General features: G+C 37.6%; 1 protein-coding gene across 4 annotated transcripts; it reads left to right on the top strand.

The window, feature by feature from the left end:
* The first annotated feature begins 445 nt into the window (after positions 1 to 445).
* Positions 446 to 19,366, top strand: map7d2a (MAP7 domain containing 2a). 4 transcript variants are annotated; one of them, XM_026210634.1, is made up of 18 exons: positions 446 to 735; positions 4,715 to 4,828; positions 4,955 to 5,062; positions 5,213 to 5,290; positions 5,812 to 5,975; positions 7,593 to 7,692; positions 8,780 to 8,875; positions 11,222 to 11,334; positions 11,660 to 11,775; positions 11,955 to 12,361; positions 13,029 to 13,179; positions 13,609 to 13,780; positions 14,135 to 14,239; positions 14,720 to 14,770; positions 15,034 to 15,088; positions 16,173 to 16,998; positions 17,675 to 17,935; positions 18,131 to 19,366. In XM_026210634.1, the coding sequence occupies exons 1-17, from the start codon at positions 693 to 695 to the stop codon at positions 17,931 to 17,933; spliced, it is 2,958 nt and encodes a 985-aa protein (XP_026066419.1). In that variant the 5' UTR covers positions 446 to 692; the 3' UTR covers positions 17,934 to 17,935; positions 18,131 to 19,366. The 4 variants fall into 4 exon arrangements, with proteins under 4 accessions (XP_026066419.1, XP_026066420.1, XP_026066422.1 ...); XM_026210635.1 differs by having other exon boundaries at positions 4,955 to 5,053; XM_026210636.1 differs by having other exon boundaries at positions 678 to 754.
* Positions 19,367 to 19,500: the final 134 nt, after the last annotated feature.

Here is a 19,500-nt window from a genome sequence, read left to right on the forward strand (position 1 = left end):
AAAAGTCCTCATTTTTTTCTATACAACACTGAATCACAATTTCTTTAATGAAATCCACACATTATTTTTAATTATCACCTTAATTTTTTAGATGAAAATTACAAGACCCATGATTCATTTTTTACAGTGTAGTTGATAACAAATGGATTATAATATGTTCTTTGTATTTTTACAGGCTATCAGTATAGTACAGGATTATCCTGTTTAAATCAATGCGAAACAGGACATAGTTAAAATTAATCTGATTATATTATGTGAATGTGTAATGTATATGGATTAGCCTACGTTACTAACTACAAATTGTGTCAATATTAATATTTCTTTCCTTAATTGATTTGCTTAAATGTGTATATTGCAAAGTTTAGGTAGTGAACATGTGGACGTGGACCGGTTTTTGTTTCTCTGTCGAGGTGGTTTCGCCGCTGTGGATGACGTCACCCCGTGTTTCAGCACCACTGCGCTGTCCAGCCTCTCGCGACTCTCCTCCTCGCAGGACAGAATAACTTTCCCCTCAATCGATTCTTCACTGCAAACCTAACAGCGCGTTCTGCTGAGAGTGTGAAGCGCAGCAGTAGTCCAGGAAGGAGCTGGCTATGCTGTTTCTCTTGGCTTGATTTTTTTTTGGGGGTAGCGTTTTGCTGCGGCGCTGTCCGTGACATTGCGGTTGGAAGAGCCGCCGGTGGACCGCGAATATGGCGGAGAACACTGTCAACACCGCTGTCAGCACAACGACAGGTGAGCGACTTGCGCAAAGGTAATATTCCTTCAATGATTCAGTGGTGTTTGCACGAGCATTACAGGACAATGACTTGCTTACACACTCAGATTTCCATGCTTATGATGCTACAGTGGGGCGATGAAGAACAATGACGTGCTCATTCGAATCATTTCCTTTTCCAAAGCTTAAAGTTGCCGTCTGATCTGTTAGACAAAACCCCCGAAGCTATGATTTATGACGCGTTTACATCGTAACAGGCCTTGCTGCACTTCGAGACCGGTTGTTCATTTATGACGTTTCCTTTTTTTTTTTTAAGCCTGTCTGTTGAACACAATTGTTGGCGCGACTCAATGCAGGGGTTTATTATTTGTTTGATTGTTAATGTTATCGATGGGGCAAGTCCATTATTTCTGTACTGCGTTGTATTTTCATGGCAAGGGAGGCAGGGGCGATTCCAGGATTTTCATTTTAGGGGGACTCAGCCCCCAGGGGTATAAAATGGGTATTTAAAAATGAGTATATATCATCCCCAAGGGTATAAAATGGCTATTATATATATATATATATATATATATATATATATATATATATATATATATATATATATATACATACACACACACACACACACACACAACTGAAAATGGCAACATTGTTTTATAAAGGTTATGCGTTCATTTGTGCTTCATCTGGAAGAAACCTGTTGTGTGAATACAGTGAAAACTTAGGCTACAGTACCGATTGCTCCCCCCATGATATTTTGTCATTTGCATTTATGACAAAGAACTGCAGAAACACACACCTTGTCTGTGACTTACTCTGCGCTGCTGCGGTCTGCAGATTGAAAAAGAACGCGCTGAAAGACGGGGAGGAGCCGAGCGAAGTCTGCCTCCGTTTTCATATGAAACTTAAAGGGGACTGATGCGATCAAGAATTGTTTACTGTTCATGGAACTAATCGCAATTTTAGGGGGGGCTGACTAGTCATATCATACCCCCCCCCCCCCCCCAAATGTCCCAACGACGCCCATGATGGGAGGTTCTCGAAAGTTGATGGCGCGAGTACCGCCCAACGCTATGAAGTCAAACTCTGATGAGATTAGAGCCGTTAATACTGAACCACGTCCATTTGCCAAATTAATTTAATGGAAAATCGATGAAGGGAGCTAGATCCGGCCAGTCGTGTGTGTGTGTGTGTGTGATCTAAGCAGCATCTGCAGAACTGTCGCTGTCCTAATGCATATTACTTCTGTGTCCAAACCATAGCCTACATGTACATTTGACACACATATTGACAGATCATTGTAGCACACTTGAGTTTTGACACGTTTAGGATAAAGTGATTTATAGTAGCATTAATAATAATATTACATATCTCTATATTCGGTAGGTGTGTGTGTGTGCAAATAAATCAGTATATTTATTATTATATTTATACAAACCAGATTCCAAAAAAGTTGTACAAATTGTGAGTAAAAAAGGAATGGAATAATTTACAAATCTCATAAATGTATATTTTATTCACAATAGAATATAGACAACATATCAAATGTTCAAAGTGAGATATTTTGAAATGTCAATGCAAAATATTGGCTCATTTTAGATTTCATGAGAGCTACACATTCCAAAAAAGTTGGGACAGGTAGAAATAAGAGGCTGGGAAAGTTAAATGTACATATAATGAACAGCTGCGGGGAAAAATATTGGAGCAATATCAGAAAGGAGATTGAAATTATCATCATCTACAGTGCATAATATTATCCAAAAATTCAGAGAATCTGGAACAATCTCTTTGTGTAAGGGTCAAGGCCGGAAAACCATAATGGATGCCTGTGATCTTCGTGCCCTTAGACGGCACTGCATCACATACAGGAATGCTACTGTAATGGAAATCACAACATGGGCTCAGGAATACTTCCAGAAAACATTGTCGGTGAACACAATCCACCGTGCCATTAACCGTTGCCGCCTAAAACTCTATAGGTCAAAAAAGAAGCTATATCTAAACATGAAACAGAAGCGCAGGCATTTACTCTGGACCAAGGCTAATTTAAAATGGACTGTGGCAAAGTGGAAAGCTGTTGTGTGGTCAGACGAATCAAAATTTGAAGTTTTTTTTTGGAAGACTGGGACGCCATGTCATCCGGACTATAGAGGACAAGGACAACCCATGTTGTTATCAGCACTCAGTTCAGAAGCCTGTATCTGGTATGGGGTATGGGGTTACATGAGTGCATGTGGCATTGGCAGCTTACACATCTGGAAAGGCACCATCAGTGCTGAAAGGTATATCCAAGTTCTAGAACAACAGATGCTTCCATCCAGGCGTCGTCTCTTTCAGGGAAGACCTTGCATTTTCCAGCATGACAATGCCGGACCACATACTGTTCATCAATTACAACATCATGGCTGCATAGAAGATGGATCCGGGTACTGAAATGGCCAGACTGCAGTCCAGATCTTTCACCCATAGAAAACATTTGGCGCATCATAAAGAGGAAGATGCGACAAAGAAGACCTAAGACAGTTGAGCAACTAGAAGCCTGTGTTAGACAAGAATGGGACAACATTTCTATTCCTAAACTTGAGCAACTTATCTCATCAGTCCCCAGACGTTTGCAGACTGTTATTAAAAGAAGAGGGGATGCCGCACAGTGGTACACAACTTTTTTGAGATGTGTTGATGCCATGAAATTTTTCCCTTTAAAATTATACATTTTCTCAGTTTAAACATTTGATATGTCATCTATGCTGTATTCTGAATTAAATATTGAAAATTCCACATCATTGCATTCTGTTTTTATTCACAATTTGTGCAGTGTCCCAACAGTTTTGGAATCAGGTTTGTATAACTAAATAAGCAAAATAGGGTCTTAGATTCTCAAATTATTTCCTTTAAGGTTTCCTTCAAGAGATATTTCTAATATTTTTATTTATACCATTCTTAATATCGAAACCATTTATGTATAGCAGATATATAAAGATATCATTATATGAAATGAATTTTCAAACACATTCAGAAATTTGATTAGTTGTTGTAATAGTTGCTGCTTTGACAAGAATTTAAAATCATGTCTTTAGATGATTGAAAATATATTGTATGTTCTACAGTATCTCTATTGTCTGTAGTTAGACCTTATTATTGTCAGGGGTTTTCTGCATGAACATGGCATGAGTATTTTTTAGTTGTAGTACTGTGTTGCATTGTTATGGAACTATATTTCATTGAGCTCACACATTCTCAGTCAGTTTTATGTCCACTCTGCTTTTTATAGCAGAGGATGTGTGTGTGAAGGGAATAGAGTTAGGGAAGTGGAGAGGAAAAAGGAGAGACCGAGCAGACAAAGGACACCATCATGAGTGAGCAATTTATTTAAAAGACGCATCATGCAGAGGATAGAAAGGAGGCTGAAAACTGAACTTAACTGAACTAAAAAGAACACCTGACATTGCATTTTCACTGCTCTGTCAAGAAACATTTTGGTATTTAATAGTTTAATAATTTTGGTTTATTTTTAGAACCCATTGTACCCTTCAAGGCACAAAATGCAAATTTGTTCTGTACTAATCTGTCTAATGTATTGATTGTCAGTGAACAGTGTTTATGTGTTCTAGTGGATGCAGATCCCTGTGGATGAATGATATAACGTCTGACTCTATTAAGTGTATGTGTCTGTGAAATGACTGAATGAGCTTATAGGTGAGGCAAAAGTAACTAGGCCATGGCTTCAGATTCATAATCCAGTTCAAAATGAATCAGTGGTCTGTTCTTTGTCCTCGACTCGGAACAGAAATTAACACTCTGTATACCTTCATTTGCTCAACAGTAGTTCTGTAATGCTCTGTTTTATCTCTCTTTATATACTTATATGTGTGTGTCTTTATAACTCAGATACAATATCTCTGTTAATAAGACCAGCTATGTATGTCAAGGTCCCAAGCTTGCCATTTCAACCAGTTTTCATCCCTGTTGGTGTGTTCTTTTTTTTTCTCTCAGCTGTCACTAAAGTAATGACATCACCTTTAACTCCGGAAAAGAGACCGCAAATCAATAGCCATGGATCACCAACTTACCAGAAAACCAACCAAGGCAGCTCTTCTCCAAAACACAGTAAGATCAGCCTACATTAATTTGCAAAAGCACAGATTTTGGTTAACAACAGTGTGAGTGTGTGGTGTGTTGGTGTTTGTTTATACATTTTCTCCTTCATCCTCGTCCTTTGTGTTCATCCTGAAGCTGATGCTCTGACCCCACCCACTGTCACCGAAAAGAAAACTCAAACCAACGGGCACGCTTCACCTTCACGCCATCCACCCAATACCAACGCACTCGCAGGTAAACAGTGTAAGTCCCACAGTTTCTGTTGCTGTCGTGTGGATGTCATCTGTCTTATCTGATTATGTGTCTGAAAGCAGCTCAAGCTGTGTAAAAATGTCTTAGAGATAGAGTGTCTATTTTCCTTTGTTTTTATGCTTTCCCCTCTCTCTCTCAAAGATATGGAAGGCTATTTGAAGACAGATGATAGAATGCGACTTGCCAAGGAGAGACGTGAAGAGAGAGAGAAGAGTTTGGGTAAGTGTAACTGTTGGTGTCTCTGAATGTGTGGGTGCATTGAATACAGATTAGTGACTCACAGGGGTGATTCTATAAGATTTCGGAGGAATATGAGATGAAGGTTTAATCTATGCAATTCAGATTATTTTACTCAAATGTATTAAACCGCATCAAAGGTCTATATTTTATCAGTCCATAAATTCTTGGACCTATGATCTTAGTGTCACTAGCACTATGATTTACTGTTTGAACCACTGTAATAAATAACTGGAACATCATTTTCTAAATCAAATTAATACAGGTTTTAGTGATTTTCACAGGACGTTAGATGCAGTGCAACTCTAGGATAACAAAACTTTACTTCACACATACATTAACACAATGCAAATTGCCAAAGGTTTTGTCCCATCTAGTGTATATTTACATAGAGAACAGCCCCAAAATTGCTGAAGCTGTCGGTAACAATGATGATGAGCTTTGAGATTGCTGGTGTTGTTTAATAACAAGCCAAAATGAAGTAAATAGTTTCTCTCTCTCAGCTGCACGGGAGCAAGCTATAAAGGAGAAGGAAAGGCGGGCTCAGCTGCAGTATGAGAAGACGGTGGAAGAGCGCTGGAAGCGGCTGGAGGAGCAGAGACAGAAGGAGGAGCTTCGCAGAGCAGCTGTGGAGGAGAAGAGAAGACAGCAGCTGGAGGAGGAGAAGGTCAGAGATCTAATCAAATGCATCTTTCCTAGGACTCGATGTCCAAGCAAGAAGTCATGAAAGGGCAGACACTGTTTTTGTTCATTTAAGATGGACACGAGATGCTATCCTTCCCTTGACCTTTCAAAAGATTTTTGCATATGGTACTGATATGCCAGATGTCAGGACACAATTAGATAATCATTCAGTCCAGCCAGTCAACTGCAACCCTCTTTTGTAAATAATTTTAGGCCAATTAGGAATGCATGTATTGTGAATATATTTAGGCCTGAATTGTGAATAAATTCATACGGTGCAATGTAAAACCATCCAACGAGTTTAAGAGAAAAAAAAAACACACAATATTTTGTGTTGTGCAAAATGACATGTTTAGCAATTGCACTGTATCTATGGCAATGAATTCCTGCCTTGCCATGTAATATCACCCGCCCACAGGGCAGACACTATTCTTACACACTCATTTATCTGTTATGAGCCTGTGAGTGTTTACTGGGTTCCATGGCTTGTGATACTTCTCCAATCAGAGGGATTTATCAGAGACTTTATTTTAATCCTTGTCTCTCGCTGGGCTACGGATTCATTATTCTTCTCAAACACGGCCTTCATCTGCCACACAGTAAGCTTTCACAACTATGTTCAATTTGGAAAGGCTAGTCCTGAAAAGGAGTGGGGAAAGAACGAAAGAGGAACAAGGTGGCATGCGGGGGAGGTGATGCTGGACTCAACAAATGTTGCTGGAACCATTTTCATAGATGCAAAGCAAAGCAAATACCAATGGAAGCTTAAAAGAGATGGCTGAAATTTGCTTCATAAATTGCCATGTCTATATTGGAGGATGCAACTATTCATGTGGTGCCTATTAGTGCCATCTCTGTACTGCGAATGTTTTAGGAAGTTAATGTTTTAGAACTTAATGAAGGGAACTAAGGTGCTATTTAGTACTTGATTTGGCACTACACTGCCAAAAGTTTGGGGTTAGTACAATTTATTTTCAGAAAAAAGTATCTTATGCTCAATAAGCCTGCATTAATTCAATTAAAAATACAGTAATAAGACTGTAATATTGTGAAATATAATTACAACTTAAAATAATTTCTTTCTATTTTAATATATTTTAAAATGTAATTTATTCTTGAGCTGAGTTTTCAGCATCATTACTCCGGTCTTCAGTGACACATGATCCTTCTATATATGCTGATCATTCTAATATGCTTATTTGAACATTTCTTGTTATTTATGTTGAAGTGTTGTGCTGTTTAATATTTGTGTTGAAAACTTTTTATAAATTATGAACTTTAGAAGAATTATGAGCAAAAACAACAACACTGGTTTGAAATGGAAATCTTTTGTAACATTATGCATTTCTTTACTGCGACTTTTGATTGATTTAATGCATCCTTGAGTAAAAGTGTTACTTTCTTTCAAAAATAAATAAATGACCCCAAACTTTTGAACATATATAGGCAATCATATGGAATTATGGGTAGTGTAGATGAAGATCATTCTTCTGTCAGTGCATATATCTACAACCCTTTTGGTTGTACTGGTGTTGTTGGTGTAAATGTCCACTGGTGAAATGAGTGTCTGGTGTTTCCTGTGCTGGAACGGCACACACAGGAGCGTCTGGAAACTCTGATGAGGAAATCACTGGAGCGCAGCTTGCACCTGGAGAACAGGAATAAACGCTGGGCATGGGGTCCCAACGGCACCACTCAAGGTGAGTGTAATGCACTCGCAGCACACTGGATGAAGAAAAACAGAGACTGAGAGGAGGGGAGTGAGCAGTGATGGAGTGAGAATGAAAGTAAGGCACTACTGTGAGGAAATGTTTCATGATGTGGTGGATTTCAACAGTCAACTCAGGTTCAACTCATGAAAATGCTTCTGTGTTGCTTTTGTTCAAACTAAATTCAATTTCATTTGTTTAGCATTTTTTCTTCCCCGTTTATTTATTTTTAAGGATTTCAAGAATATTTATTTTCTATTTTTCGACAGTGTTAAGAAGCTGTCACAGAGCTGCTGTGCCACTGCAGTGCAGTGTGTCCTTACATTTTATATGATTTTCGTCTGGGTTTTAGGACACGGTGTTACTAGAACTCAGGTTTCATACTTCAGCTCATCAGAGGAAGGACAGGCGGGCATGAGTGAGTCAGCGCTTTCTGTGTGCTGCGCCTCTTTTCCTATTTGATTGATTTAGATACAAGCACATTAATTGGTTAAGAAATTGGTTATTGATTTGGGCCTTAGATTTAATCATTCAAGAAGCTAGGGATGTTCAGAAGGAAGAAAGCTTGTTGTTTTATTGTTTTATAGTTATTTAACTATTTCCTGTTATGGTTTTAAATCTTCATTCAACCTCAGAATGATCTGAAGTGAAGAGGTGCTAAAGTCTAAAATAAAAATAAATGATTTAAATGATGAAGGTTAACCCTGCCAGCTTTAAATGTTTAAGAGTGATTAACAGTTCAAAACATTTGTTAGAAATTTAGAAAAATAATCAAATGTAATCAGTTACTATCCCTTTTTTCCCCCAGAAATGTGAATGTTTATTGATAAGACTCATGAAAAGTGTGTTCTGATGTGTTTTGATGATCGTGGTGTGTGAATGTGAAGGATGCAGGTTTTGAGTTTGAGTGTGTCTGAATCAGCTCAGCTCTGCTCATTGTGTCTGGCTGCCATGCTTAAAGAGAGCCAGAGGATGTGGTGAAGTGTTTAGACACCACCCCAAAAACACACACTTCACCTAAGGGTGCCCAGTCTGTCCATAACGCTCTGCTGTGCTCTACCGTGACCTTATCGCCCAGGTGACTGGGAGAATGCCCCGCCTCCTCTCTCTGCTGCCTCCGCCCTCTCCCATGACCTCGCTGCCCCCTCTCCTGCTGCAATCGAATCAGGCAACGGTATGAACCCTAGCTGGCCATTTCTCATCCCCTCTTACCCCTGTCCCCTCGGATTGACACCATTTTTGGTTTCCATCCCAAAACTCTAAACCAGCCTGCTCTCCTTCCCCCGTTCCTGCTTGAGCACATAGGGGCCTAAGTGGGGTGAATGCTTGCATATCCACATATGTCCCAGCTGCATTTCAGGTCTCAAATATTTTAGGCCTGTTCATAAATGCTATGTAAAAATATTTGCAAGATGCAAGAAAAGGGGATGAAAAGAGGAGGCTGCTTTCAAGTAAAATTATGTCCAGTGTTTGTTTTGCTGAGCAATTCACATGCTGCTATACCTCATCTGAATGTACAGTGCCTTGTAGAAGTATTCAGACCAAGTATCTCAATCACTGAATTACAAATTCTTCATCGACATTCAGTTTCATGTAATTTTTCTACTATTTCTAAGCACTGAAAAAATTAGTAGTGTTTGCTATGGCAAGTGCTAATGCTTTTTTAAATATTCTGACTTTGGATATTTGCTTGATGGGTGATAAAACTGGCCAACAACAACAAAAACTGCATATAGGCTTAAGGTGCAATCACATTGTCTGTTGTTCTGTGAGTTTTTCATGGGCAAATTCCAGACCTTTGATTATAAATGCATGTGATGCTAAATTTCATGTGAGAGTGAAAGATTTTCAAAATTGGTCACACAGACCAATTTTACAATAAAGGAGAAATCTGAGCCATATCTTGTGACCAGGTATCACACCTGGGGATGAGTTCAGTACAAACACATAGAAACCACCAAGAACACGCTAGAATACTCATGTCAACATGCTAGCAACACCCTGGCAACCATCTAGAAAACCCCTGAATCAAGATAGGACAGAACAAATTTTTACCAATTTTTGGTAATGTATAAAAAATACCCATTAATCTTGTGAAAAAAAACAAAACAAAAACCTTGGTGAAAAACAGGCTAATTTCTGGTCTCAGTTCAGCTGATAATCTTTGTCTCTTTTTCATTATGGTGGTAAGCCATATCAGTGCTTGGAAATAAAAACATCAGAGAATGAGAGAAATGATGAATTGTTTCGCACAGCACTGTATATCCAGTGTGCACTTGCTCTGTGGCTCAATACTTGGTTGGTGAAAGCCAAAGCAAATCTGAATGTCTGTGTGCTGCTGTGTCTCTTTGCGTGTGTTGTACTGATTGTGAGTGTACTTTTTTATATATATATACTTACAAATTCATGTGTGTGAACTAGTATTTTAATCACAGTGATGTGGATCTTCTGATATTGAAGTGTGTGTGCATGTCTCTGTTCTTGGGTGGTTTTTCTTTCTAATTAGATCTCAGTTTAATTGTTTTATTTATTTAAGAGGCATGGGCACATTAACATAACCACACACACACACACACACACACACACACAAATACTTGTATTTGTGGTTTACGGGGACTCTCCATAGGTGTAATGGTTTTTATACTGTACAAACTGTATTTTTTATCGCCCTACACCTAAACATACCCCGTACAGAAAACTACTGGCAATTTTTGAATATCATAAAACACTGTTTTGTGTTTTTTAAGCCCAGGAAGTGTCCTCATAAACCATGTTTAAATTGTAGTACCCATGTCATTATACACATTTGTGTCCTCATAAACCATACATGTGACCCTGGACCACAAAACGAGTCTTAAGTATAAATTTTTCGGAATTGAGATTCATACATAATCTAAAAGCTGAATAAATAAGCTTTCCATTGTTGTATCGTTTGTTAGGATCAAGCAGTATTTGTCCAAGATACAACTATTTGAAAATCTGGAATCTGAGGGTGAAAAACAAAAACAAAAATCAAAATACTGAGGAAATCACCTTAAATTTTGTCCAAAGGAATTCTTAGCAATGCATATTACTATCAAAAATTAAGTTTTGATTTATGGTAGTAAATTTACAAAATATCTTCATGGAACTTGATCTTTACTTAATGTCCTAATGATTTTTGGCATAAAAGAAAAATGTATAATATTGACCCATACAATATTTTTTATTGGCTATTGCTAAAAAAAATATACCCCAGCAACTTAAGACTGGTTTTGTGGTCGAGGGTTACATACACCAGTACACACACAAAGTGTATTATCTTATTAAATCTTAACACAGTAGCTGAATCACATCTTTGTTCATTTGTACCACTGAATAAAGTTTTTGCTTGTTTTGTTTTAGATAACCAAGGAGTGTGTATGTGTGTACATGTGGCTTGCTTAATGTTTAATGTCGTTTTTTACACCGTGCAGCCACAAGTGGTAATATTGACAGATCTGCTCTGACCAGGAAATGCTCCCATGTCTCTCTCACGCAGTGCCCTCCAGTCCTCACAGGTTACCATACAGAGGCTCACCGAGTCGAAGAAGAAACAACCCTGTGCCAACAGAAGAGTCCAGTAGAGCTCTCAGTGCCCCCAACACACCCAAGGTCAGGACAGATCTGGAACAAACACAAAAACACACCTCTTCTGTTCATAGGGGCACAAGACAACAGCTTTGAATAAAATAGGAGTGTACTCCGTTATGTACTGTATGTATATGTTTAATGTTTTATAATAGCTTCAATAACTAACATTTTTTTTAATTTTGAAGCATGTTTTGCTATGCTATTACAGCAGCTAGTTATCAGCTACTATTCTAAATAAATAAATTATTATTCATTACCCTAGTGAAAAATAAATATACAAAAAAAATTGGAATTCCCCAGTGGAATGTTATTTCATTTTTCTGTGAAATATTTGTGTTTGTTGCAGAAGGAGAGATTGCGTAGAGAGAGGAGGACTGGTTCTCCGGCCACGGGTTCTCCGGTTAGACGAGCTAAATCTCCTGCTGATGTTACCCGGCGCTCTGCCTCACCTGCCACACCTAAGTAAGACACACACACACACACACACACACACACACACACACACGCACACATACCTAAATATATTATTTTCAGCATGTATGTAAGATGTTTACAAAGTGACCTGTGATTAATTACATGTTTTATCAGAAATGTGCTGACTATAAGCATCTGAATCAGCTCTCTCTTCGTATGCTTTGAAGGTTATTGCCTAAGAGTCGTACTCAGTCGCCCTGTACAGTGCGGCAGTATCCACCCTCCCCTATGAAACACAGACCTGCCACACCGGTCAGTGACAGCAACAGGAAGACAGAAGACAAGCAAGCTGAGGACATCAGAAGCCAGGATCCTAAGGAGGGCAGGTCTCTCAAGACTGAGATCAATCCTAACAGGAGCCCTAACAGTGAAAGTCCGGATAAGGAACCAAAAATGGAGACAAGTGTTTCCAGCACACCACCTCCAGAAAGAAGAACAATAAAGATAGAAAATCACATTAATGGGTCAAAGGAGAAGAAAAGTGCAGTTTTAGAAAACCAACAGAAGAAGGATGAAAAGGTGGAGACCCCTGAGAAAAAAAATTCCAAATCAAACTGTAATGATGTGACTGCAGGTGGGTCTGAAACCTGGAAGTGTGTGAATGTGAACCTCCTTCAACGCACTAGTGCAGACTTACTTCATCATACAGACCGCTATCGTACTGGTCATTTATAATATATTAATGACCAGTATATAATACACACACACACACACACACACACATACACAAAATACATTTTAATCTGCTGTGTTTCTGCCAACATTTCAGGTGCTTTCTGTATGTGTTTGTAAAGCATTCAAAACCACAAAGTTCATAACTACTATATAATTATGAGAAACTGAAAGATATCTTATAAAAATTCAGAAATAAAAGATTTTAAAATAAAATGTTAAATAAAAAAAGTGAGTGTATATACATACTATAAGATTTTGATCATGTTGTATAAATTAAATTAAAAGTTAAATTCATGCATTTAGCAGATGCTTTTATCCAAAGCGACATACAGTGCCTTCAGGCTATCAATTTTTACCATGCATACATAACCTCATTAGTATAAATGAGTTACTGTATAAATTAGGCCCTTGAGACTAAAGGGATCCCTTCCTTATTTTTTGAACTTATTAAAACTAATTTTAACTGCAATGATATTCATCATTTGTATTTATGCTTTTCTCATTCACGGCAGCTTTAAATTGTGAAGATGGTTTACATTCGCTTATCTTGTTTTACTCTCTCACAGAGCCTTCACCTCTGAACTCTCCTGGCAAGGTGGTTACTGGAACGACAGACGCTGAGGAGGCGTCTCGTCTGCTTGCAGAACGCAGACGTCTGGCCAGAGTTCTGAAGGAACAGGAGGAGAAACAACGCAGGGAATTGGAGGAGCAGGAAAAGTATGCGTGTGTATGACTGATGCTGTATTTCTGTGAACTAGTGTACAAAGCGTTCAGTGCTTGTCGAACATGACTCAGACATTTCTAATGAGTATGCGTTGCATAACTGTGTTAACAAATGTTTTGGAATCTTGTGCTAGAAATTGTAATCTGTGGGGTTTCTGCCAGTTTTTCAATTCAAATGTATTTGTAAAGAACTTTAAAAACCACAAAGTATCACAATGCTGCACAATTATGAGTCTGAAAGGTATCTAATGAAAAGACAGAAATAAAAGATCATTTAAAATTTTAAATGCATGAAAAAGGGATTTGAATACTTTGCCAGAGAGACGTTTGAATGTCGCGTGAATACAAGAGTGAGATTTTGGTGATAAAAGACACCAGAGTGACGTGTTGTGATGAGGCTGTGTTGGTCTGTGTCATTTTCAGAATAAAGAGTGAGCAGATTAAGAAGAGGCAGCTGGAGGAAAGAGCTCGACAAGAAGAGAAAGCTCGTCAAGCTAATGAGGAGAAATGTAGACAAGAGCAAGAACGGAAGAAGAGAGAGCAAGAGGAGAAAAAACAGAAGGAGAAGGAGCTTCAGGCTCAGATGGAGAAAGAGGTCAGAAGATTTAAAGTGAAATTAGCCTTTTAAGTCACTGGACCAAAATGCATTAGCTTGCTCTAAACTTCTGAAGCATGTAGAATCCTGTTTCAAGGCCAACAACAAACAATGACAATAAATCATTTTACATGGGTCCCAAGTTTATTTTCACTCAGTATCCTTTTCTTTACTCCACTCTTCTAAATCTTCAATTTCTCCGCAAGAAGTGTGAAGGAATAAAGTAATAAGGTCAAGTACATACTGCAGTTAAATATGGTTCTAAATCTGAACTGCTCATATCTATATCAGTCTTTTTATCAGTTGATCTGTCTGTAGATCCCTATCCTTCAGTTGTGTCTATGTGTTTATTAGAAAGTGGAGGCAGAGATTCGTGCTCAAAAGGATGCTGAGCGTCAGCGGCAGGAGAGAGAGCTTTTCAAACAGCAGGAGGAGCAGGAAAGACAACAACGAAAAAAGGTAACGACCAGCAGCAAGCCACCCCTAGTGAAACATAAACATCCTAAAATGTATTTGAAATACATTTATTTCATGCTACGTATTTATGTGCTCAATAAGAAATTGCACCCTGCCTGTAATTGTACTTTCTGAATACTAAGCTGGTATAATTCAAATCTGCAAATTTTGTGCTTAATGCACTTCAATTGTGCCGGGGTCTAAAAGATAGATATACTGATGTATATTTGAGTGTGCTGAAGTGGAACTATTGCAATATACTTTAGTTACACTTTAAATGTCTTGCATATTGATATTATACAGGGATCATACAATCCTTAATAATACTGATATTAAAATACTATATATATTAAGAAATAATAATTATAATTAACTATAATATATCAGTAAGTCATAAGTGAAGTCAATAAATATGTATAATATAATATAATATAAAAAATATCCATAGAAAATACTAAAATGTGCTTAAATTGTGTTCTGCAGAGAATTGACGAAATAATGAAGAGAACCAGGAAGAGTGATGGTGAGATGAAGGTATTAAAACTGAAGGAAACAAACTGTTCAGTATCTTCAGTGAGCTGAATAAAGTATGTGTACTACACTGTACATTGGTAAAGTGTTACTCATCATACAAAAAAGCAGTTAAGTTAGACTTGTAGAGCTGAGACAAATACCTGCATGGATTACCATCCACGTGAACGGGGCGTAAATACCCCTTTTTGTGTTAAGTAAAAAAAGTAGAGCGTAAATGATTGCTCTGAAAGGTAAAGTAACAGAATGACCTGATATTCACACAGAGAGAGGACAGCCCAGAGCCCTTGTCTCCTGTCTCCCACCCCATCTCTCCTCCAGGTACGACTCACTATGTCAGAAGCAACATCTTGAAGTATTATTGGGTGTTTTTTCTATGTGGCTATCCTTAGAAATGATACCCGTGCATTGAGGGTTGCCTGTTTTGTGAATGCATCTAAAAGTGTTCACTACTGCCAGTCATCGTCCGTTTGAGACTGTTCTCACCCTAGAGGCAAATGTGTATATACTGCTAATGCATCAGGCCAGCCCTGCTGGTGTTTTTCCATCGCTGCAGTATCTGCAGCAGCTGCAGGAGAGGGCAGCAGGAGATCGGATTCTGTCAAAGGTTGTGTTCAAGGTGATCTATTCAAAGTCTGCACTGACTATATTTAGTCTGCTCCCCATTAAGGTGCAATCATTTGTGTGGTTTTTGAATATATTGGGTGTTTTAGAAAGATGTGTTTGTGACACAATGCACATAATGAATCACAAAATACAAAAACAACCAGTGTACAAAATGTTCAGTTCAGTTGTCTTGCCATCACTAGATGTCTCGAATGTGACTTATATATTTATAATATGTTAAGAAATGTTTTGCAGTCTTGGGCTAGAAGAATATCTACTACTAGTGAAATTTTATTTACACTATAATACTTAGAAAGGATGCATTAAAGTAAAGTAAATATGTGTTACAGTAATATGTATTTCAAAATAAAAATGATTCCCTGAACTATTCATTCATCAAGGAACCATGAAAACAGTGTATCATGGATTCCACAAAAAATATTAAGCAGCACAACTGTTTTTAACCTTGATGATAAGAAGATGTGTTTCCAACACATGGGACCAAATCAGCCAATTAGTAAGATTTCTGAACACTAAGTTTTGCTATTACAGGAATAAATTACATTTTAAAATATATTAAAGAAAAAAGGTTTTAAATTGTAATGATATTTAATAAAAAACATTAAAAAAAACAATAAACAACTTAACAAAATATATGTAATATATACAGTATGTGTTTTTGTCTTAAGTTCTTTTAAAAAAATGTGTGCCTTTGACATCTGTTAAAACATTTGCAGACTAATATCAATCTTAAAATATTATTCACTATCATAACTGTCCAACGCACCTTTCTTCTCAGGTCGTAACCATTTGATCTCAAATTCTCAAGTCAAATCTCAGGCCAGCTCCATTCAGACAACATCTGTGCACGGCCAGACCGACAAACAGGAGAGTCCAGGGAAACGACCAGAGAATGGACATGCGAATGAACAGATGAACTCACCTGCTCACATGCCATCAAAAAATCCCTCCTTGAACGCCCATGTGAACATGAACTCTGCTGCGGGTAAAACACAAGAGAAAGAAAGGGTAAGTGAAGAGAATGCCAAGACTATTAGACAAGAGAGCAAAGAGGTAAAGACCCAAAGTTTACAAATGAAGGAGGAGATAAAGCGAGAAGACGCATCAGCAGCAAAGGTGCATGTAACCCCGCTGAAGAGCTCGCCTGAAAACACAGTAGCAAATATTAAGAGTATTGTGATGACAGACAATAAATCCCAAGTGAAAGCGCCTGCAAATACTCCCACTCACAACAACCTGACCAATGGAAAAAGCCAAACTATCACTCAGGTGGTCAAACAGGAGGCCAATATCCAAGTGAAAACACCTGATTCTGTACAAATGAATGGACAGGCCACAGTTCAGGGACCCAAAAAGGAAATCACTGTGAAGAAGTCTGACATCCCTCATGCTAATGGACAGGGGAGCTCAACGGTAACTGTCCCGCAAGCAAAGACTGTCCCTCAGGCTGGTGGACATATGATAACACAGAAACCAAAGGAGAGTGGGAACGACGAGCCGCCCTCTTCATTGACCCCATTGTCAGAGTCCAAACCCCCTCTGCCTCTTATTCGTCTGGAGGGGAAGAGCGGAGCGGCAGATGAAGTGCAGTACATGGAAGTTAGGTGAGTACATATCCTGTACACTGGACTGCCCTACACCGACCAGGTAGGAACTACATCACAGTAAGACAAAAGGTTAAAGAGAGAATAAAATGTTTTTTCACACATTTATCCACAGCAACCTGACATATCCTATATTGCTATATGCAATGTAATCATTATTGAGACCTGGTTTATACAAGACAGTATATATACTGTACAGAAAAAAGTACTGTAACATAGTTATGTAAGAAAGTATATATATATATATATATATATATATATATATATATATATATATATGTGTGTGTATATATATATATATATATATATATATATATATATATATATATATATATATGTATATGTATATGTATATGTATATGTATATATATATATATATATATATATATATATATATATATATATATATATATATATATATATATTACAAAATACATTCATATACTTAAATGTATAAATCCCATATCCAGTCGAAAATCCAGTCTAGCATATTTATTTAGCAGTAAAAATACATTTCATAATGTAAATTACAATTAAATTCTGTATTTTGTATCTTTGGTATGCAATTCATTATTCTGATTGGAGATTGACCCATTATCAGTATTTGGATAAGGCCTTACTATCTCGAAGTACCTTAAATTTACTGGGTATTTTGTGGTCTTCTTTGTATTCTCAGCCCCGTTTCAAAGGAGGAACTCATTTCCATCCCAGAATTCACGCCAGTGAACTCTCCCCAGCAGAATGGAATGAGTAACATGCGTGCTCTTGAGGACCTGTTGGATCTGACCGGACAAGTGGCTTATCCCAGACTCTCTCCTGCTGCCAGCCTGGGCGACTGCAACAAGAATCTAATAGAAGGGATCTGTAGCCCTGGAGCCGACTCGAAACTCATTCCCACCAACCCTCCAGCCTCCGACAAACACCACGTACAATAATGGTACAAGTTCTAAATAAAAATATGAATTTAATTGATAAAAAAAAAAAAAAAAGTTACTGACACTGGAGTTTTGAACTATTAATTCCTCACAAGTCTAGTAAGTTCCAAATAGATTTATGTCCAAGTAAATTTTTGTTCATATTTTGTTCATATCTGTTTTGTCATCATAAACACATATTTTCCTCTATTTACCAGGTAATGTGACAGACCACATTTGTGAAGCTGTATGCAGTGGGATAACTGCTCATCTCTTTTAACAGAAAAGAAAAGAAAGTGGAAATAAAGGAAGAAAATACTCCTGGGCATAAGCGCAAAATTTGTCTGTCTGGTTTCAGTGTTGCCCTAATTAAAAAGGATGTCCTTCTGCCTTTAATCTTTACAGCACAAAAACCTAGTGTATTGAAGCTGTGGTTCAGTGTTATGGACAGACTATAACTCAAGTGTATAGTGTTCACCAAACGTGTGTGTTGTGTGTATGTTTATATACGTACAGATGTGGATGGCTAAAATTGCTGGGAAGAGGGTTTGGACATAATACTTTGAAGGTATCTTATGCCAGAGTTCAACATTTTCCAATGACATTGTCATTATTGGATAGAGACAGAACACTGATTGGTTACACTCATATTTTAGGAAGCATAACTGTATGAAGTAATACTTAGTGTGAAATATTAACTCTTTATAGTTAGAATACATGATAAAAGATTTCTTTGCCAGTTGACCTGCTCTCTCAGTATTATTATGAACTGTTTTGTTGAGGAATTGCTGTGTATTTTAATCTCAACTAACATCTGCATTGCATCACACTGTATTAAACCCCCAGTTTGCTATGAAATGCTTGTACCGCAGGACATTAGCACATTAGAGAAATATGAACATCAGTGAATACAGCATGTTATTATAAAAATAATTAATGGCAGTAAGCCCATTTTAAAGCCCTAGTTTACCAGTAATTAGTCTCATATTCTTCCTCTGGTGTCATCATTGTGCTTAACAATGTAGTTTCAGTCTCAGAAGTTCTTTTGACAAATGTTAACCAGTTATATTGGAGTCCTGACTTTATTCCTTAACACTGAAGAAGTGTTGTGGTCCAAACCAAAAACCCATTGATATTCTTTAACTTACCTGAACACTTCATTAGTCTATGGGTGAAGCAGGTATACATATGTTTGGAGTGGGTGGGTATGAGAGTTGACAGCTTTGCTGTTTGTTATATATAGTGTGGATGCACAAAAAAAAGCTTACTTGAAAAACTGTTTAATTAGCCTGCAGGGAACTTCTAAACTTCTCCAAGTGTCTCAGCTTCAATCTCTAAATACAGTACAACAGTGACTTCAAGTTGTGATTACTGTAGATGATGTGCATGGTGGCATGAGCATCAAGCCATAATTATATGCCTAGAAATAAACCAATAAACTGTCTTTACCAGTTTATGTGTCTCCAGTACTTGATGGAATGGTCTTTTAATCCCCCCCCCCATTACATGTAATGTACATAAGACCTTGTTTATAGGCACACTTTGAAAAAGACAATATATTATCAGAATATAAATGACCACTCTGGCT

Source organism: Carassius auratus, chromosome 30 (assembly GCF_003368295.1).
Source record: "Carassius auratus strain Wakin chromosome 30, ASM336829v1, whole genome shotgun sequence".
Taxonomy (NCBI): Eukaryota; Metazoa; Chordata; class Actinopteri; order Cypriniformes; family Cyprinidae; genus Carassius; species Carassius auratus.

Bases quoted from the DNA above. Each gene is read 5' to 3' on its own strand.
- map7d2a (XM_026210634.1), top strand. From the start codon at position 693: ATGGCGGAGAACACTGTCAACACCGCTGTCAGCACAACGACAG. The intron at 5,291-5,811 runs GTAAGTGTAACT...TCTCTCTCTCAG, and splicing joins AGAGAGAGAGAAGAGTTTGG to CTGCACGGGAGCAAGCTATA. The intron at 12,362-13,028 runs GTGGGTCTGAAA...ACTCTCTCACAG, and splicing joins CTGTAATGATGTGACTGCAG to AGCCTTCACCTCTGAACTCT.